We start from the raw sequence: 23269 nt of genomic DNA, 5'->3' as shown, positions 1-23269 counted from the left end.
CAGACTACTCAGGAGAAATGAGTTCTAACTTCATTTGCTCACTGTGTGGAAAACAGGCATATTATAAAATACACAGCTTATGAAATGGATAATAACCTATTTACAGGTTCTTGATAGGTTAAAAAAAGTTTCATGCTGTTAAGGCATATTTATTTAGATCTAAAGATGAATCTGTTTGCCTTATTTTACATTGATAAACTGAAAGTGTGTTGCTAAATATCATCCATTAAATCATACCTTAAAATGAAGCTTTCTTTACATAAATATAATAACTGAAAAGCAACAAAACATGCACTTTGTTCCCTGCTGGGTAGAGAACTAGGCTGCAAATGGCAAATGCAGAAGGGAGGATCTTTGCTAAATACTTTTTCCTAAGTTTTGAATTTTGAGCTGTATATGTATATTAGCTATGCCAAAATGAATGAATCTTCTAAATATAGTATAAAAGAAGGAGAAGCTCTGCTTACAGTTCCTACAACTCACTAGGTAACCTAGGCAAATCACAAATATGCAGGGCCTCAAGTCTCCTCATCTACAAAATGACCACAGTGGTTCTTTCTAGAGCAACTGATTTACAAATGCTTAACTACTGAAAATAATGTTTTTCGAAGAGTTTAATTCTGTTAAGACAATGCAGTTGTACTCAGAGCTACACTTAAGGGGCTCACAATCCTAGTACAATGCATCTATGCATCAATAGTCAGTTAACTTCCATGCAGCTGACAACCAATCTTCATACAAACGGACCTTTAAGGACTTGAAATGTTGAACAATTTTTATTTAGTGAAATAGGTTTAAAAAAATAAATGTTTGCTAATTCTCAATTCTATACATTTGACAGTATTAGTCAAATGTTACACATACAAAAGAGTATTACAGTTACAAACATTAATAGAAAACTCTACATACAGTACAGGCATTAAACTTTTCCCTCTCTATCAGAAATGGCTCTATTAATGACTTCTCTTATTTAAAACATGAAAGTTCATATAAACTTTGTCTATTAGCCTTGTTTTGGTAGATAGCAATGTTGTCCAACATTGCTATTAGTGCTTAAAAGTAACATCTTCTAAAAGCAGTATGTTTCACTGCAAAAAGTTTAAGAAATAGAGAAGGAAAAACAAGAAAAAAATCCATAATCCTATTACCCAAAGGCAATCAATACTAACACTGTGGTGTAAATACATACGCACAGTTTTTAATATATATTTTTTCAAAGAGGAGAACTTGTATGTGTGATTTTATAATGTTTACCTTAACCTATTTTGACCTCTCCTCAATATATTAAATAGTACTTTACAATATAACCCTAATATTCCCCCCTACTTTAAGTATGATAGTAAAAAAATCAGCAAAGCATTAGCAAAAGCATTAGCAAACATCAGCCTGAGGGCTGACGGTACCTGTCAGGTTCCTATTCCTACTACTTATAAGTTGGTTTAGGAACAAGATCCCTCTAAACACAAACTAATTTTCCTCCAAAATAAGAGGCATGGCCTTTCTGAAAGGTTTCTGATCCCTGAGGTACAGATTCTGGCAAAACATCTTAAGATTCTATTATGAATATCACCATTCACGTCAAGTTCTTCTAGGTTGCCTTCCTTCTACCTTGTCTTAGAAAACCAAGAAATTGTATTAAGGTGTGCCCTTGTTCTGTCACTTTTTGGCTTGATCCCATTTGAGTGTTTTAGCACTGGAATTGTCTCAAAACTGCAAAGCACCCAGATAGATATTTTCCTGATGGGTGCTATATAAACTGTGAAATAAATATATTTACAGATTTTAATTGGAAGGCAAAACAAACTAAGAAGAAATGAAAAACAATGATGCTATAGCTATTATATACACAGATCCCTTTAACTTCAGTTTGGAAAGCTTCATAAGGTTCACCTTAAATTACAGATTATCAGGTAAAAAAATACAAACTAGACTGATGTAAAAAGAACGAGATTTAATTATTTAATTACACTCAATTTTTTAAGGTTAAACAGCAGCATTTAAATTTAAAAGACAATATCTGCAACAGGTGGCTGTTGACTTGCAATTAGTAGAAACTTCTGGCAGACACACACTATGCAGTAATCACAATGATCTTAGACTGTGAGATGCTACTTAACCTTTTGCAAAAAATAATGAAGCAGTATGATACTATGGGGGTTTACAAGAAAGGTCATTATCACAGGCTAAACTGGTCCAATAATATATTCTCTTGTAACATGCAAGCATGGGCTTGTCTGTACTCAATCAAAAACACTAGTAGCTTATTTCATACTCATTGTATGTGTAGTTTTCGCTGACATCTAAAATAATTTTTTCAAAAGCAACACACCTCAATCCTTTGGGAAAAAAAATTTTTCACTCTGATGAAGGCTTCAAATGAGTGACTGCTGAAAACTAAGCATCTGAAAGTATAAAGTTATCGAAGTATAGCCAAGCTTAACCACGGCTGTCAAAACCACAACTCCCCAAAGACAACCACATCTCAGAGCAAGGCTTCAGAAGTGGAGCAGCAATAGCTACTATAATGTCTCTGTCCTGTGTGTTCTATTTAACCAAACATGGTATTTGTGTCCTTTTAATTAATCTTCAGAGAAGCAATTAACTATACAGACACAGGTTGTGGTGCATTTAAAAACATATTAAAATAATTTTTGCAGACAATAAAGATTTGTGTAAAAACAATGAGGTATGTGAATGATACAAAGAAAACACTAATCACTCAGGAGGATATTAAGTGTCTAAATAACTTTAATAATGTGGCTGACATCACTAGAAAGAACAAGATACAAACTAATCAAAAGCAGTATGTAGCTGTGTCTTATATGAATTGTTTTAAAACGAGGGATTAGGCAAAAAAAAAAAAGAAAGAAATATTTAGTACTATTTAGGAACTGCTTCTGGGAACTCCTTAAAGTATACAGCAATTTACCACTAGGTACTAAGAGAAAAGTTTACTAACCAATCAATAATGGTACTATGATACCTAACACACTCCACTTAAACCCCATCAGCCCTTTACTACACTATTAAGCAACAAAACTGTAAGGTACTCTCAAGGTTAAGGATCTACTCTGCCCCCCAAAAGGATGTCCTCAAACTATGTTAGCGAAGTTTAAAAACATCACTAAAACAGACTCATATACAACAAATCTAACTTTTTCAACACTATTTTCATAATATTTTAATATTCATAATATTTTAAAAAACAAGAAAAATTAATTGCAAAACAAATTAAAAGACTAAGTATTGGATCTTAAACTGGTCATTTATAACAGGCTTTTAAAATGTGAAACAGTTTTAACACATAATCAAATACAGGCATTACCTGAATAGATGGTTTGTTTAGGTGACCCAGATTTGAGGTTGTTTGTCTTGGTTCATGTCCTAAGACCATCATATTAGCATTGATCAATCTGAAGGCATCGATAACAACCTGTAAAAACAAGGTGTCAGGTCATTTCTTTTTTAAAAAGCAAGTGATGATGCCAAGCAACAGTGGACAAGGCATGATCAACTTGCATCTGTTTCTGGCCTATTTCCAGAAAATCATTTAATTATAATATTAATAAAAAAGAACCCCTGCTGACTGTGCCATCAGCACACCACCCTCTATCTTGTAATGTAAGGTGACGCCAATTATTGCAATTTTCATGAAGCAGTAAAGGAAAATATTAACTTTGCATCTTTATTATTGAAACACGTCATTACTAAACTTATACCAAACAGCCTTCATTGGTGTGCATGTCTGTCACCTAAATTTTACCTAATCAAAATGAATGACAAAGAGAAACTGAAACTGAAAGTGAGCACAAGCTAAGGGACCACATCGAAAGCCCAGCCCTGTCACATCAATTGTACTACCGCAATACTTGAAATGACAACAAAATTACAACCAGCAAGGCAGGTGCTCCACGTATTCTCTTCTAGTCAGATACCTTCTATTTCTTGTGACTATAAAAAACTTTATACCTTGTCTGATGGCCTTAAATGTCCAAACCACTCTCAAGAATAAGAGGCACAATACAAGAAAACCAAGGTCATCTATGCTTTAAGTTAGGAACATGGTACAGAATGATACAGTTCTAAGTTCAAAGTAAACGAATGATAGGTATTCTCTTTTTGCTGGCTGGATTCAATATTTTTGTAGAGAAAAACTTCCAATCCTGATACGATACAAATCACCAATTAGCTCTTATACAATAAGAGATTTAGCAAGAATCACCTATTATCTGAATGCTTTTCTCTGTTCATTATCATGGATTTAAAAGAACTTGTTAAAGGTTTTAAATATTGTTCAGCTTTATGCAAAGAACCTGGGATCTCAAGATACATGTCTCTTTTAGAGAACGTAAATCAATCACCTAGAGAATAAACTCAATACATTCCTCATATAAAAATATCTTAAAGCAGGATACAATAGTATTTCTAGGTTTGCCTTTCAAGGTGCTGAACAACTGAGATTTATCAATGTTTCAAAAGCTGTTGTCAACTAGACTGTTTCTTATTTGTATAATTATTGTTTGAGGATATTAAGTAAAAAAAAAAAAATTACAAAATAAGTCAACTGCAATGTAATGAGGTCTGAAAATTCAAGAAAGTATATTACGAAATGCTATATGACAAGAACTAGACCGAAAGAGTCACTCTTTCTAAAAAGCTGCCATGAAGGTAGAAATACAAACTTAGATCAAAGCACTCTGACAAGCGACCCAATCTAAGACCTCCGTCTATTCCAGCAGCCAAATAAATAAATAAATAAATAATCAACCTCGCCTTTTGCTTTTATTTCTAACAGTTTGAATTTCCCCAAAGATTCTTCTTGCCTTAAAATAAAACCTAGTATCCCCAGAACATGCATGATTTAAAAGTTTGTGAAAACTTTTTTCTTTTTATACAATAACTGCAATTCAGCCTTAATGTTCACATTTATGTATAAATAAATATGGCCTAGGTTTATACCTCTTGCTTACACTTAATTTTTTTAATCATATTTTTCATAAAGCAATAATAAGTACTACTATCAAGCATGCTTTAATCGGATATTATCTGTCAGTTGTTTAAAAACATATCAAAGTAAAATTTTCTAACATTTTCTACTAAAAAGCACATAAAAATAAGATAAAATGTAGGCCAAAGAAGGGAAAAGAGGCTATTCTGACAGGCAGAAGCGCAACTTAGATAAATACAAAATTAAGAATTGACTCCCTAACCAATAGCAGTAAATGTTTAAGAGCAGAGCATTGCTTTGGTCCAATTGTTTTTTAAAATAATTTGACTCCATTTAAAGATTTCGGTACAATTTATAGAAAAATAACACTCCTACAAAACTATGAAAATTCCATTATTTATCACAAGATGCATTTTTATATAAAATGCCTTGAAACCAAAGCAACAAACCAGGTATTTTACAGGAAAAAGTCTCTAATATTTCTCTGGAATATTATAAACAGGCATGAAACTTCATAAGAAGGAAATGGAAATACCAGTTAAATAGATATTGTGACCAGTTAAAAACAATCTGAAATTGAAATTTTTTAATTCTTTTTAAAATTAAGAGAAAAATTCAAGAATTTAATACACTGTTCCAACCTATGTGAAATTAAATGCTTAGACTGACAATTTCTGACTGACAATATGATAGCCAATGGAAAATGAATAACTACACCAAGATCAAAGGAATTTGCTGCCATCACTATAGCAACTGTCTTAAGGAAACTAACATGTTCAACAACCTGCAGACTAAAATTAGATTTAGTATGCAATAAAAATATAAATACGGCAATATAGTCTACATTTTAATTTCTATACAATTTTATAATTGCTTTTTGCACTGTGAGAATAAGTAAGTTTCTCCTTCAGAACTACTATCAAAATAGACTCATTAATGTCCAGTGCACTAATGAGCAATGGGTGAAGAAGGTGTTAATTATGCCACACAAAGATTCAAGAAAAAGCCCTAGTGAGCACTTGGAGGTGTGTATAAGCTGAAGCGTTTCTCCATGTTTATGTATTTATAGCATGATGCAACAGAATGACAGCAAAGTGGTCATCCCATGGCTGAGGATGGAAATCTTAGACACAATATACTGAACAAAGAACCCCCTAGGATTAATTAAGGTATGGGAGGGGGGCAGGGGCAAAATCCATTTTTTCGAGCTATATTAATTTTCTGAATGGTATTTTTTAATGTATATATACATTAAACCAGTTCAGCCTATGTTAAAAGCTTATAAATCCAAAAAGTAATTTAGCCAAAAAACTTTGCCCAAAAACTCTCTTTAATACGTACCAACAAAAACTTCCAAGCCAAAGTATGACATATATTTTCAGGAATCTGAGGCTAGACTTTCATAATTCCTTTCCATGCTACAGTCCTACGCACATTGAATCTCTGTTCACCAGCCTGACCACTTAATTTTTTCTGGTACAAGTGCCTTGAGACTTTTCAGAGGTCACTGCAACAGTAGACAGCTTATAACAAAACCATTAGCAGTTTGGCTAGCTTAGGGAAACCTCTTACTTTCCTTTTTTGTTTATTATCACTGCATGAATCTGCAGCATATGATAGTTTATAATTTCTCAGGCTTGTTAAATTCATGTTAAAGGTCTGTTTTCTTGTTGAATAAATTTTGTTCATATAATGCTGCCTATTTCATACACTCAGTCTTTAATAGCACCTTTGGTCTATGCGCAACTCACAGATCAAAACAGAGGACTAAAATAGGGGTTGATGATGCTATTTACATGTGTGATTCCTGCTGTCTTCTTGTTAGTAGCTTTAATATAATAGAAGACCTTGTCTGTTTTGTAATTAACACATCTTTACTGGAGAGATATTTGGAAGTGATTGCTGTGAATATACTGGTTAGTAAAATAAACACAATCACACACCACTTTCTGTTATCAGACAAATTTGTGAATTGTACACATTATACTCCAGATCAACAAACTGTGATATAACAGCCAAGTAGAAGACACATATTTATATAACCCTTTATTTTTCTGAAAATATGTATTCACTCTGACCTTGCAAATATAATTAGCTTGTGGGATGTGCAGATTTCAGTACCATGGTAGCTTTACTAATTGCAACTCTTGGAAATAGATACTAAATATTTGGAAGCTGCCAATACAAAATAAAAACTGCATCTTTTTTGTACATCTGTCTTAGCTTATAAAAGCAAAATAGTTTTAAAAACAATACCGTGTTCCATATTTATTCCTAGCACACCCAAGGGTCAAGGACCTATCATTTCATTTTAAAAATGAATCTGGTTTAGGACATAAAACTGTAATTATTTCCAGATTCAGTTTAATCCATAATTTTTTGGCTTCTTTCATGAGTATAGTACAGTTTAGCCAATATGCTATTTATTTTTAAATTCATGTTTTCATATCAACTATTAGGTCACTGAAAGAGAGACTAAATTTCTAAAGCATCAATCTATAGTTTCCCAATTTTTACATTCAAAGGAGACTATTTTTTAAGTAAAGCTTGTAAAATTATTTAATACAAAGGTGTCTGAAAGAAAAATACATAAGTACTTCTGGCAGTACATACTATAATCCACAGTTTCTCTCCTTCTCTCTTTTGTTTTCTCAACAGTAGCTGCATTTGGCATTCCCAACTGCCCTTATTTTGAAGTCAATGACTATGGGAAGTGTTTATATATAAAATGAGCCAGGGGAAAAAAGCTTGAAAAAAAAAATTCAGACCTCAAAATCAATGTCAAACATCAAGAAAAGAAGAAAAGAGTTACAATTCAATTACCAGTTAAGTTACATATTTAAACACATATAAACCCACCACCATGTAAAGTAGGTCTCTAAATGACTATAAAAATGCTAGGTGTGGAAAGAAAAGCAACACCCCATATCAAATATCCTTTATCACCTAGAAATGACCTGTTATCAACTGCTTAGGTTGTTTCTAGATTCTTTAAAAATTAAGGATGCATGTGACTTGGGAAGTACTGCTGGGGTTTGTGACCATTTCGTTACTTCTGCTGCCATGCACTGCCAGACATCTATAAGAGAAAAACATCTTATGTCTCTTGTAAGCCCACAGCATAAAAAATTCAAAGAAATCTTACATTTTATGCCATTTCCAATGAAAGGCACTAAGAACTAAAACTGACTCATGCCAAATGCATATCACTGAATTGCTGTGATTTCTTAGTCTCAACTTTGCAACACGGAAATTATTTATAAAACGTCAATTTTAGTTTTGGAAAAGAAATTCCTGTGTGTATGTACATTTTCTTTCTTCATCCTTGGAGAATTGCTTATTGTAGCTAGAGATTTGTAGTACAACTTCAATATATTGGGAGAAAAGGGGGATGGAGTGTAACTAGCATAATGTACTTTTTTTTGACAAGTGAAGACATGCATCAAAATTCAAACAGTAAAGCCACAGCTCTGAATATATATACTTTAATGAAAACAAATCGATCTCTGGAAACTAGTATGGTGAAAGGTAATTAGACATTTTTAGATTCATGAAACTTTCTAAAAAGAATATAGTTAAGTCACGAAATAAAGTTTAGCAGAATTTTTATAGTCTATGCATGTACTCAGTATGGTATAGGTATTTAAATGCTTAAGACACTGTGGAGTCAGAAACCTGCCTAAGTTAGAACTCTGGTTCTATCACCTGTGAATTAAGTGAGCTAAGTTAACTGCTATTTGACTGCTCAGTGTCACCATGTGCTCATGAATGATACCATTTGATAAAATTAAATAAAACAATATTTGTGTACCTACCACTATGGTTCTTAGTGCTACTAACTGTGGCAGTCATGGACTTGCCCAGCCTGGATCTCCTTTCAGTAGAACCTACTGCAGAGAGCATAGCTGACTCACAAACTCCAGATGCTATACTTTTGCATCCTCTGGGGGTTCCCCAGGACACATCTCCCTAGGGCTATTCCCAGTCAATGACTGGGCACACTAAAGGTACTACGAACATAGCCAGTCCTACCAAATAAGGGCTCCTTCTAAAGGACAACAGTCTCAAGGACTCCCCAACAGCCTGGCTGAAACTTTCTTAGGCATATGCTGCATGCAGTATGATGCTCTTCCTACTCAATCCTTCCTTCCCTTTCTCCTTCCACACAGTCAGACCTGTACTGCTGTCTGAAGAGTCTCCCTTTTATCCACTAAAGGTGTTTCCCCAAATAAATCTCTTGCAGAGACCAAATCCTATCCTGGCATTTGATTCTTGGAGCACTCAAACTGACACAGTAAACTATGCAGAATATTGCTACTGCAGTACAGTGTTAGAGTTTAAGACATATTCCCCTAGGAAAACTTCTAAATAAAAAATGTAACAGCTACACTAAATATTAAAAAAAAAAAAAAGACAATGTGCCTAGAATTTTGGTATTCCTCTAGGATAGGTATTTCTAGAATTAGAAGTGACTAATAAACAGTGAAATTAAAAACTGAATTCCTTAGGGACTATTAATGAGCTACAAGAGACCAGCATCTCTGGGTCACTGGTTGGGTAACAAACTTACGATTACCAAATCTATTGGTGGCTACCCTGTCAGTCAATACAAAAAGGATAAGTGATTTCAGACTGCTGTTTAGTAGACAAAAGAAAGCAGCACAATTAGTATGTTTATTGACAGTTCCACATAAAGTAAAGGAATAAAAGGCTCCAGAGACTAAAAGCTAGGGCTCACCCACGTTAGAAAGGTAGTAGGGAGGGGATAAGGAAATAAAGGATTTATATACATTTCTTGTGCTTTAACATCACCTTCAAAAAAAAAAAAAAAAAAAAAACCCACAAATACAGCCTTCAAACTGCCATTTCTCAAAAGGTACAGTCATTTTCATAGGAAAAAAAATGTAAAACTCAATTACTTTGGTATGTATCCTTTTTACATATTTTTACTGGGCTTATTACTTAAATATTGCATAGAAATTACACTAATACTCAACAACCAAGAGGTAGGCATTGATATTCTTAATTTATGGATAAGGAAACTGAGGCTCCAAGGACTTGAATAAATTAAATGAGATGACAACCAGTAAGTGACACCACTATCATCTGTACATACACAGGGTGCCAAAGCCAGTAGTCTTCATCACCAAGTTATCTGATGGAACAGTTATCCTAACACAAAAGCAAAAAAAAAAAGACCACTCTTAGATTCAGTTACTTCCCAGCAAGGTTTGTGTTTTATATGCCACCAAATATCCATTCCCCAACAGAGTTCTTGGGATCCCTAATGCATATAGTACAGAAAAGATTTAATAGATTATCTATTAAACTGAAAAGCTCCAAGAAAGCATTTTTGGTTGTTGGGTTTTTTTTTGGCCACACTGCATGGCATACAGGATCTTAGTTTCCTGACCAGGGATGGAACCCGCACACTCTGCAATGGAAGCATCGAGTTTTAACCACTAGACCGCCAGGTCCATTCCCCTTTGATTTGTGTTTAATTAGGAATAAAAACTGTATACAGAAAAGCTATTTGGAATACAAAAAGTGGCAGCAGGCATCAATTGAAAAGCTTACTAGTAGTCTAAGAATAACCACTGATTATTAGAATAATGATCAATTATGACTTAGAAGAAAATCTACAACCATAGTCAATTCTACCCTCCAGAGTAAATTACAGAGATAACAACATGCTAAAGCAGACAAAAGCAAGTCCTAGGCTCAGAAACATCGTCACAATTAACAAGGGTCAATGTCAAACCATTTGAGTATGAAATTAAGCAACTAATATACACGGGCTATGAAAAGACCTTTTCTATAAAGTTACAGGTTCCATTTTCTGGTACAACACTGGCATTAAAACAGGGAGTAGATCTTAGTGCCCTGTGTGTCCACGGCATGCCTGGCACACAGTATGATCGACCAATGTCTGTAGAATGAATGACCAAGGTTCATTCCATTGAAGATAGAAAAGCATTCAAGAGGCAAAAAGCCAATAAATAATATTTTTATAGATAATGGGACATTGTTTTAAAGGTTTTCCTGCATTTTTACAGAAACAGTTGAATTCAAACTAATTTGAAGCAGATTTCTTATCACTCAAATGCACAGAATTACTAAACAACAATAAATTTGCCCACAAATTGTATTATTAATACGGAAGTTTGAAATTAAAAGAATGACACTTAGGAACTGTTAGTTGTATATCAGATTTATACTTAGAATTTTAAACATAAAATTGCTTTAACATTCTTAACTGACAATTTCTCATTATATAGATAAATTAGTGTTATAAACCATTAAGTCTAGCAGGAATAGTATATGCACACTAACACCTAAAATATTTTCTTAAGACATCCTCACAGATTATATCTGAATGTTATAAAACTTCAAATTGATACTAAGAGTGAAAAACAGGGCACAAACAAAAGATAATATAGTAACTAAACTTGTTCTAAGAGTTGGATGAGTATGCTCACAAAGCTATATTAGGAATAGAAATAGAATTTTTATGTGTCCTATTTTCTATTTTTCTCTTTCAGCCTGGAAAACTAGGCAAAGAAAAGGTGTGTGTGTATACAAAATTCAAGATAGGGACTATTCAGCTCTGAAATTAACTTTTATGGGATGCTGATGAAAAGAAAATCTTATGAATAATAGCTAAATATAGTCCACTAGCTTTAAAAGACAAATGACATGACAAACTTGAACTCTAGCTCTGATTACACAAAATTCAGATTTATCAAGGCTAATGTCTATGAAACACTGGCTCACTGACCTTGTCAATCTCATGTTTCACTCATTTAAAACACAACTCTATCATCACTAACATATACAAACTACTTCCTAAATCTCACAAAATTAGCTGCAGTTTTCTTACATGTTAAGTCAGAATTGGTAATAGTTGACCACTGACCACTTATGAAAAAAACTATTTTTTGCAAACAATGCATGAATTTCAGGATAAGGAAAAATTTCTCCCTTAAAAGAAGCTCCAATCTTGTGTGTGAGACGGTGGTGGTGGGGTGTGTGTGTGTGTGTGTGTGTGTGTGTGTGTGTGTGTGTGTGCGCGCGCGCGTGTGTACCACGGTGGTGGTGGGGTGTGTGTGTGTGTGTGTGTGTGTGTGTGTGTGTGTGTGTGTGTGTGTGTGTGTGTGTGTGTGTGTGTGTGTGTGTGTGTGTGTGAAGTCATTTCATTCGTGATTGACTCTTGGCAACCCTACAGACTGTACCCCATCAGGCTCCACTGTCCATGGGATTCTCCAGGCAAGAATACTGGAATGGGTTGCCATGCCCTCCTCCAGGGGATCTTCCCAACTCAGGGATAGAACCCCCATCTCCTGCAGTTCCTGCCCTGAAGGCGAATTCTTTACCACTGAGCCACTGGGGGAGTCCATAGACAGATGAATAAAACACAAAATGATTTTAATCACATCAATTACCTCAAAGGTCAGAATTTTAACATAATATATTCACATTCTTTTTCATCAGCATGCCCCAGAGAAATATGTTGGAAAAGCAATAAGTGCCCAATAAAAACATCAGCTGAATTAGATGACTATTCCTAAATTAGTCTGAATGTACAAAATATAAAAAGGGAACTTTTTCATTTCTTTTGTAGCTGTTACCTTCACCTTCCTAAAGTGAGCAAATTAGTAATTAATTTATACACTTATTCTTAAAATTTTCAAAAATATTCAGATTCTATTTTTAAAAATATGCTAGTTGGTTTTCCTTTTAAGTATCAATTATTTTAATCTTTAGAATAGTGAAGCGACATTTATTGCACATCTTCTACATGCATGTGCGCAGTGTGTATATACTATACATCACTCCACAATATTCATAACACTATGAGATAGTTACTAAAATCCCTGTTTTACAGATGAGAAAACTGAACCTCAAGAGTATTAGATAACATACTCAAGGTCATGCTATAAAAAAAGTGTTAAAACTGAATTCTAATGCAGACTTGACCCCAAAGCCTGTGCTCTACTTATCCTCAGCCTTTATGAAATATAATTTTTAATAATAAGAAACAAAACTATTATTGAACAGTTTAAAATCTCCACCATCTTAAAACTTTCTAATAGAAAATTTCTTGGATAAGTAAACTATTTCCCCCCTTACCTTGAAAAAGACATAACCTTCTAGATATCTGAAAATAAAAAGTAAGCTCTTATTCATTCCCTAATTCTTTCCTCCTTTGTTTCTACTCTTCAAAGCCCTAACTTTTTTGTAAAACACTGATTAAAAAACAACAACAAGAACTATTCATTTTATATTCTAATATAATTCTGAGAAATATTCTAACATCATTCTGCGAGAAAAGAATGAACAAAGAACCACTCTGAATGGTATCATTTCTACATTTTCCGCATAAAGTACAAGCTCCTTTTTTCTAAGTAATGTCCTTAAAATTTGGTCCAAGTTTCATTTACTCTGTGCAGCTTACACTGATTTCTGCCTACATTTCATTTAATTTGCATTTACTATGTTTGCTACACAAGTACTATTTTATTGCATGTCGATACATAAAAGGTTCTAAGTATTAGTTGAATTATTTGTCACTAGCAACCAATTCAATACTTAGTTACAGAAACAAAGCAGTATAGTATAGCTAGTTTGTATTAATTATATCAGTATGCAGTGTAGGATTACCAGCATATAATTGGCAGAATGTTACCTGGCTTACTAGTGACACTAAATATGTATGACTTCTCAAAGACGCTAAGACCATTTTTTATTTATTTCATACCTCAAAATCATTAGCAAATAAGCATATCAGGTACACTTAAGAAGTATCTGATGATGAGTTGATCTGAAACCAGATAAAACACCACATTTTCAGAAGCCCATTGGATATTTCCAATCAAAGTAAACAAAAAATCTTCAAGAAAGTCCAGCCAGTGTGAAGATTTATTTGGGATAAAGGGGTTTCAGTGATTTTTTTTTTTAATGCTTTCAAAATAGGGAATAGATACAAAGATTGCTTGGAGTCAGCAGGTAACATCTGAACATTTTATTGACAGGGATCCTGTCAAGAAAATTAGTTCTCAAAAAAAGTAGTTGTAGTCTAGTTTTGACTTTGCACAAAGTGATTATTCTTTTTGCCCTAATGAAGAAGTATAGTGATATTACAAGCTGAATTTACTTCTAAATTCATCGAGTCCAGTTGTAGGCTGAATATACAGGATAACAAAACATTAAGCAAGAGGCTGCCACCACGCCTCTTGAAAACTGAAGTTTAAAACGTTTTCATATGTGTTTTCATTATAAGTAAACTAAAGGAGAATCCTAAAAATTATTTCACTGGTAAATTTAGAGAAGAACTCACTGGTAATTTCTATAAGCTTATACTCCATTTAAATTACAAATGTTATTATCATTGATTTTTCACCTGTATCATTTAAAAATACTTGCAGGCTTACACAATATACAGAGATATGGATTATTTATCATATAGTACATTTTATTGTTTATGCTGGTTAGGGATGTCACAAAAGCTGACAAACATGAGTCTGCCTAAACTGTTTTTAATTAATAGAAAAATACTATATAAGAAAATCAATTAATATATAATACCTACTAAAAATAGCACACAGAACTATTGAGAACTCTGAGAAAATGTACAGTTCCTTCCTCTGACTTACGCTGAAGAGAATGACATCTACCAATGTAAATGAAGAAAAGGCCTTGCAATGACTTTGGTACTAATTTTCCATTCCCAAGTGATTCTGATTACATTGTTCATATTAAAGAGTCAGTAAACAGCTTGAGTTCTTTACTTTCATAGACCTAGATTCTTATTCTTGTTCTGCTGTTTATTACATAATAGGATGATTTGGGGCAAAGTGATCTCTCTGAATATAAATTTTTTTTACTCTTTTATTGACAGAACAATAGAGTCTATTTCCAGAATTACCAAAAAGAATAAATGAGTTAAATTCATATGGTTATTACCACAATACCTGGTACATAACAAGAAATTCATATAGAGTCAAGGAAAAAAATGAAATAATAAAAGGAAATCAAACTTTATGGATTGAGATTACAAAGAAAGAATCCATTTTTACCTAATCACTCAAAATCAGGGTGATGATACTAGGACTTACAAAAATTAAAAGATAAAAATATACAGTAAAGAAGTATTAAAAGAACAGAGACCCAACTTAAATCATTTATACATAGACTGTCATTTTTTAACTCTTGATCTAATCATTTTAACAGTTTTGCTAAATCTTATACAGAGAAGGGGAAGGGCGAGTCCTATGTTATTATTTTTTTTTAAGTTTATATTCTTAAATTTATTGATTTAACTAGAACACTCTGGTCATGGATTTACTAAAACTTAATTTAATTCATAGTTTTGAGACATTGAGAGAATTATAAATGATAACCAAACTCAGGTACCTTATAAATGAAGTTAAATTATTGACAAAGAACTAGATCCTTATTTGAGGTAATATAATTGCATCAATATATATATGTTAGGTACAACAAGTGATGTGAAATAATGATAGATGCTAATACTAAATTTTTTCCAAAAATATTTTTTCAAGACATATAAAACTAGACAGTGATACATGTAATTCCATAAAGTAGTCTTTGATATACATTTTAAAACACTACATTTTACCACATTACAACTGTCATGTGATACAAGTGCATTTTTTAATGAATGCACTCTTTTAACATGAGTTATGCTTAATTAGAAACAAACAATGCAAACTTCACTATTATATAATACCTAAACTAGGTTTGGAAACTAAAGCTGCCATTTAAAATACTTTAAACAAGATAACCAAAACACATATTCATTTACTTACATTCTATTTTGAAAATGCTTTCTTTCATTGTATTTAACTTTATATTTTCCTTTACAAACTAGCCACTATCACAAGTTAAGTATCATAAAAAGTCACACTAAAATTACAAAACAGAATTCTAATTATATTTAAATTTAAGTTTCAGTTATTATTTATAAGTGTTGTGGGGGGGAAATTTAATCAGATAGTTATATTTCTAAAATAATTATTACTTAAGTGAGTTACTTATGGGTTACTTTTTTAAAAGGTATCTTAATTATCAGAGAATTAAACTTAAGAAATACTATACTGTATTATAATTCATAAAACTAACAAAATTCAAGGATTTTCAATTCCTTTTATCTATATCAGTTAAAAAACAACACATTTAATAGAAAAAGAAAGTAAATAAGTTGAAATACAGGTATATAGCAAGCCTCAGAAGTCAACCAGTCAGACCTGCGTACTATCAGTTTCTATTATTATTTTTGTGGCTAGTTTCTGCCTCTGAAAAGCTAAATCACATCTAATAGTATCATGATTTAGAGAAGACCTCAATTTTTATTCATCATAGTAATATAATGCCAAAAATTGTTCAACTTCAAATTCATGACAGAAAAAAACTCCCATGTTTTAACAACCATATTTAGTTTGTTTGAGCTGGTGAGCAGATGTAAATGTAATCTGCATTACTATCAAACTCCAGGTCTCATAGATAGCAAGCTAATATTTATTTTTAAGTGCTCCAAAAATTATTTGTAAAAGTTGCATAAGAAGGATTCCATAAACGTATTGTGATTTTATTTTAACAATTATTCTACACTACAATGGAAGTACATGCTCAAACAAGACACCTCAGCAGTATTTTAAAGCAGTAACCACCTAGCCAATTTCTGTATGTTCTGTAGTTTTTCTAATCCACTCTCCCTGTGGTTGAGCAAAATCGAATTGCCTCTCACATTTGCAGACAGCTCTGTGAAGGTGATAATAGAGCTGCTCCCTGCTGTCATGAGGCAGGAAATAGGAAAATGGCATATGGGGCTAGTAAGAAAGAAAAAGAAGGGGGAAAAAAAAAAAAACGAACGAACAAAAAAAAGAAGAAGGAAAAAAGAAAAGAAAAAAGGAAAAAAGAACTAAACAAGAACAAAAGATTTCAACAAGAACAAATATAACCCAATATGCTTTGCAAGTTAATCTCTTTTCAGAATCATTTAGTATATCTAATCATTCATCTCTGTCCTCACTCCCAAAATGCAAACGGTTGATACCAAGTGCTTGGGGCAAGTTTTCATTGTCTAAAATATTTGGAACATACAATTCCAGAATATGCCCTGTACAATGTCTGCAAAACAGAGTTATTAAACTAGATTTGGTAAACATTGTGCCAATCCCAAATTTATCATTTTAAAATAAAAGGTAGAGAAATGTTTATGAAAATATTAATAAAATGTGAAAAGCAGGCTTTCAGTATGATTTAACATTCTTAAATCTATGAAATAAAATTATTTAAAGATAAACACTTATGACTGATTAAAGAAGAAACAAATCTCTAAATAGTTAAATTGCTAGTAATAATACCAAGACACATTTATTGACTTGTAAGTTTTTTGTTTGGTTGTTTTTTTAAGTAAAGAGACCAGGGTTTCATTCTGTAATTAAGAAAAGCTTTAAACAAAATAGATTTTTATTTAATGTATCTGTAAACAGAATGTGGCAGGAGATGCTAATAAAGACAGAATCCACTCTACCTTTCCTTTTACACTCTGAATGGGATCCACAACCACTGCCACAGCTCTCTCCGACAAGGCTTCAAAGCTCTGCTGAGTGTTGATATCCACACCAGAAAGCCAACAACCAAAGCCAGGGTGACTGTGATACCAACCAACAACCATCTCAGGCCTGAAACAAAGAGGGCATTTAGCTGTTCAGAATAGAACAAGTAATACATTTATGATATGAAAAGAAACAACACACTAACAGGGTATAAATTAGGAAGAGATGAAAAACACACAGGTGTGAAAAAACACCATTAGAAACACTGAAATCATACACCATATTACCCAGAAAACATGGAAATGAATAAGTGTGACAAAGGAGTGCTATCATTAAGAGATGCACATTAGCAGTGGTAGATAAGGCTTTCAGTTTTTCACCTTGTTACCACACTTTCTCAGAGCCAGTTTTTACCCTTTCAGCAATCAAGTAAATATCTACTCTTTAACTCCTTAGCTCTGGGAGTTGAATTTTTCAGGCAGAGTACATTTTTAACAATGGACACCAGGATCCACTGTTGTGAAAGGATTAAATATCAATTAAACCAGCAAGAGAACTAGGAACTCAGTCAAAAACCAATTTGCACTGTTCTGCCCAGCTGCTGAGCCTTTTGCTAACATTAATTTTGAAGTTTTTTCCACAGTAGAAGAATCTGAGCAAGAGAATGACAACTATTGAGAGATTTAATCTGGGGTAAAAAACCTGAACAATATTTGAATTCTACTTTCCCTGTCTGTAAAACTTGATATGACTACAAATATAATTCAATATTCAGAATTTTATTTAGCTGCAACTCTTGAATTTTGGAACATACAAGCTCTTTCAATTATAAGTGACTAGAGAGTAACTCCATATGCTAAACAGAGGGAAGCTACAGTCCAAGTTTACTATGGAATGGTTGAGAATTTTAACACGAGGCATTTTTCTGACTAGCAAATTTCTTTGACTCTACAGGAAAGAGATACTAGATAGGTAAGCACTAAGAGTAACACTATCACATTAACAACACAGGTTTTTTTTCCTAAGAATGATATTCATAAACATCTAAAATTCCGAGACATATTTCTGAAAATATTTCCCATTATTCCATTATATGATCACTTGAAATATTTACCTTCCTGTCTGCTTCAACATATCCAACATTTTAGCTTGGAACACTGGATCAACTGCCTCCACACTGACGCCCTGGTTTAGAAAGAATAAAAAAATGGTTAGCTTCTACAACAATAAAAAAAATTTGTATTACAAGATAATGAACAAAAAGCTACTGCCAAGAAACCTATGTACATTATTTGGGGATACCAAAATAAGTTAATAGATTTTGATACCCATATTTGATACCCATGTCATTCACTATAAATCATACATCAATAAAACTTTTTAAATTGCCAAGTACCAAAAAACTGTCAAGTACCAAACTGCTGTTAATGAGTTAAGGTAATTTTTAGGATGCTTTCTAAGAGTTTAGAGTCATGACTAACGTGTACACACACAAATACACACCCACACAAGAAATACCACATTAGTGAATCAATAGCTTCTTGTTTAGATCTGTCTAGACAAGCATACTTCCTAAAATCATCCTCTGATAACTGATAGGTAATAAGTCCCTTCCATCTCATTCAAAGTTCTATGACTATTTGGCTATTGTTATAACCAACAGTTCAAGTCTTTTTCTTTTTTTTTTCTTCAGTAATGTAAAGACCCTGGAAGGAAAATAATTTAACAATTTAAAGAGTTCTTTTTGCTTGTTTTTTTGGGTGGCTGAGCTGGGAGGGGAGGAAGTTCAGTGCTTTTTTTAAGACTTCTTGGTAGATTAGGCAATTGGTGGGAAATAACACACATTTGAAATATTACCTCAAATACAAAAGCATTCTCAAAAAATTTCCCACAAGAGACAATCTGTAACCAAGTCTTTTAAATGCTACATTATTTTGCTAGTTCAACCAAAAGAAAATTTTAGGACATGTAAGAATTAAAGGCATTCATGTCATCTCTCCAGTGATAGATTACTGTCATTATAGCTCCCTCAAGGCTTCCCTCTAACATCAGGAATTTAAGTCTAATCTACTTAAACAAACCAGTTAACATAAGCACTTCTTCCCACCAAAACAAACAGTATTTTGAATTCTAATTGAGAGTGCATCCTCAAGAACAGGGGTATGCAATCTGCTGCCTACAGGCTAAGAATGTTTTTTTACATTTTTAAAGGGTGGTTTAAAAAAAAAACAAGAATATGAGACAGAGACATATGTCTTTACAGAAAAAGTTTGCTAACTCTTGGGCTAGAAGAGAAACTTTCCAATTCTACTACACAGAGTGAACATAGAGATCAAATATTCTATTTTATATGATCAAACAAACATTTACAAGGAAATAAAGGATATTAAAACTTAAGTACCCTTTACTATAACAGATATCCACATAAGGACATTCATCAGATAAATACACATATTCTCTTAGGCAAATGGATGAGAAGAATATGTGTGTTATTTTTTGGAAAGTCAGTAAATGGTTTTTGGTTTTGGCCAGTTTTTTAAAAATCATAATACACACCTATCTACAAGTCCAATGCATTAAACAAAACAGGAAAAAAAAAACAACCCCACAAAAAACTCCCATGGGTAGAGGACTTTCACAATCAGTATGCAGTATGCTTAGTCTATGACAAAATACCACACCCAGGCAAAAAGAACTAAAGTCTGTCATGGTTTCTGGTTTTTTTAAACTTAACATTTTGAATAGGAAAAGCTTAAGAGTCATATATCACCATATATAGAACATTTTTAAATGGGTGCTATTTCAAAACAGTAAGAACAAAACATGAGGACTAGACAATGTTCATGATTTAAAACTTTAATTGAGTCTCTGAAAACTTTTGAACTAAGTATTCAAACTAATCAAACTAATATCCTACCATATTAAAATAGCATAAATCCAGTACACTATGCTAGTTAAAGCTGAAAGAACAAGTAAAGGGATTAAATGTTAGCATCACTCAGTCTGTAGACCTATAGGGAATTCATAATTCATCTACAAGATTTAACTCAATACAGTCTAAAAATTATTGTTATTAATTCTTTATAATTAATTTTTCTATCAAGAAAATTACAATATGAGTTATTTTGCATAGGAAAAGAAAAAAGAAACACATTTACTTGCAGCAGGCAACCATAAAGGTACTCACTGTTCCTGATTGTGGCATAGCAAACACATCGATCACTCTGACGGTGTAATCATCCACAAATTCTCCAAGCATAAGACCCATAACCTCCATTGGAACTCCAGCTCGACCATGTTTTAACATCTGTAAAGAGGAAGATACACAGACACAAAGCCTTTGAGCTCTTCGAACACCCCTCTTTTAATTAATAACCTGATTGTGTTTCAGTGGAAATAAAACCACTCTATTTATACATGTTTATGTAAAACAAGTTTATGTATGAGAGGGTTACTATGAAAAATATTTCAATGTAAAAGACACAGAGAAAGCAGCAGAGCTCAGTAAAAGCAGTAACTCCATTCAACACTTACTTTTAACAGTGCCAGGGAAGAGATATAGACTTGTTCTGCTGTGTCCACTGCAGGAGCATCTGTAGGTGGCCCCTAGAAACAAGCATAGAAATCATTACAAATACATAGAAATTATGAGTTCAAAATTAAAGTCCCACATTATTTAAACATGATTATTTTAAAAGAGTTTAGAGAAAACATGTTAAGTATCCTTTTATTCAGCTACAACATAAACAATCAAAACAAGCTTGCAAATATCAAACCTGTAGAAAATATCAAACTTAGCATTCAGGCAAGTTTCCAATGGATGTAACTGCATGAATCTTTCAGCAATGCTAGCTCACCTCCTCTACAAAATAGATACAATACACCAATTAGCTATGTTTCTTACCTCAGTGTGAAAGCAAACTGCAGCTGGACTAGTATGATTAACTGAAGAACCAACACAAACAGTAAATTCTGTGAGCATGATTTTCAGCTAAAGACAGCATGTAGATTGGGGCTTTGGGATCTCTGCCGATACTTCGGTATGGGGATGAAGTAGGGGGGCGGAGAAGACTTCTAATCCCTAGGTGAAAGAGCTGTGAAAACAACATGCTCTGCACTTCACCTGAAGTTGTTCCCTTACCCTACACAACATCAAATTTAACAAAACTGCCCCAGATGTGAGCAAACTGGCTGAGACTGGTGTAGCTAATGGAAGAGACTTCCAAATCCTGACAACTACCTTTAAAGAAAACATTACTATTAATCTTACTACAGCCTAAGAAGATACTATGTTTCTCCCTAAAGATTTTGTCTTCTTCCTCAAAAGCACCACACCTTTTTTTTACTATAACATTCTGCAGCACAAAGTAATTTACATATAGTTCTTACCCTCAATATGACTACAATCTTATAAAATTAATTCTGCCCCAATCAGTGCATACAGAAAGCTTCTTGTTTTTTTAATACTGAGGATTCTGGGAAAATAAAGTGACATGTACTTTTAACTGCCAGGTCCTGTTTTGCTTAAAGTCCCCTTTCCTTAACAATAACTGTTACCAATTATTTAATGAATATGTTAGTTATCTAAACTGTAAATCAATGCTCTAACTTGCTTTTATGGCCTTGCTTATTACTAAAATTAAACAATTGCTTTATTCATTACATTTCACACTTATAGGTCTCTGTGTACTTTATGTTTCTTCTTGTCTATTTATATGCCAAATTCTGTGATTTTCTGTTTTGTTTTGTTTAAAAGCTCGTAATATTTACTGGAAGCACTGAGTATAAAAAATTCCAGAATACCTTTTCTCTAAATATAAGCAACACATATAAAAATTACCTCTATTCGCTTATATACAAAGTGGTGAGAAAAATAAAATCCTTCAAATATTATGTTTAAAAATAAATACCAGATAATACATTTTAAAAAGTACCAAATTCTTCAATCTGTTATCACCTAATACAGCTTTACTGCTTGCCTTTTAACTAGTTATGAAAATTCTAAGGTAAACTAAAGTGCTATAATGCCAAAACATTTGTTGAGATCATATAAAACATGGTAATTTTGTTGATATGACAATTTTATTCATCTAAGAAAACTAAGAAAGTTTAAGAAAAAAGAGAAGATAGTAGTAAATTAGTCATCACAAGAAGTTTTGGGAGAAATAATACTTTAAGATCAGGATAATGAACATTATATTTATAAAAATTATTTTCTGATTCAGAGCAACTTAAAAAATGCTCACTACAAAAGAATTTAAAACTGGTATTTAGGCTATAGTTATTAATATAACCTTTCTCAACTTGCCAGAAAATACTTACTAAGAAAAAAAGAAGAAAAAGAATAGGGAAATAAAGCATGACATCATCACCAAAATGCACTGTCAACAAAATTCAGAAACTATTTCTCCCATCAATGAAAGAACACTGTTCTGTTCAACAGTATATAATATCCAGTACCTAGCAAAGTGCCTGGCACATGGAACTCAGTAAAAAATGGTTGGGAAAAAACAAAAGAATGAGCAAATTAAGGTAGTGCAAGTCAAAAGAACAGAAAAGAAAAATACCCACCAGTTACCCTGGGCCTGAGAACAAGCCATATGCAAGTACATGTAAAGATCCTCAGCTTCTCTCTATGGCCTTCTGATTCAGAAACACACTAACAGAAAACCAGGCAGCTGGTTTCTCTATTGTATGGGTGCTATGTTCTGAGAGGGCAGCCAGTAGCTTCTACTGCCCC

General features: G+C 32.9%; 1 protein-coding gene across 2 annotated transcripts in view; it reads right to left on the bottom strand.

The window, feature by feature from the left end:
• Positions 1-23269, bottom strand: part of PSMD14 (proteasome 26S subunit, non-ATPase 14) — a 99367-nt gene that overhangs the window by 21954 nt on the left and 54144 nt on the right. For both annotated transcript variants that reach the window (XM_065931644.1, XM_065931643.1), the window contains 5 exons: positions 21064-21135; positions 20717-20836; positions 18644-18714; positions 17505-17655; positions 3326-3433 (listed from right to left, as the gene is read on the bottom strand). In XM_065931644.1, the coding sequence (XP_065787716.1) occupies positions 3326-3433; positions 17505-17655; positions 18644-18714; positions 20717-20836; positions 21064-21135 (522 nt within the window). The remainder of the gene's footprint in view (positions 1-3325; positions 3434-17504; positions 17656-18643; positions 18715-20716; positions 20837-21063; positions 21136-23269) is intronic.

The sequence above is a fragment of the Muntiacus reevesi genome, chromosome 3, assembly GCF_963930625.1.
Source record: "Muntiacus reevesi chromosome 3, mMunRee1.1, whole genome shotgun sequence".
NCBI classification, from domain to species: domain Eukaryota; kingdom Metazoa; phylum Chordata; class Mammalia; order Artiodactyla; family Cervidae; genus Muntiacus; species Muntiacus reevesi.
The sequence above is the reverse complement of the archived record's forward strand: the minus strand, read 5'-3'. Positions and strand labels throughout refer to the sequence as shown.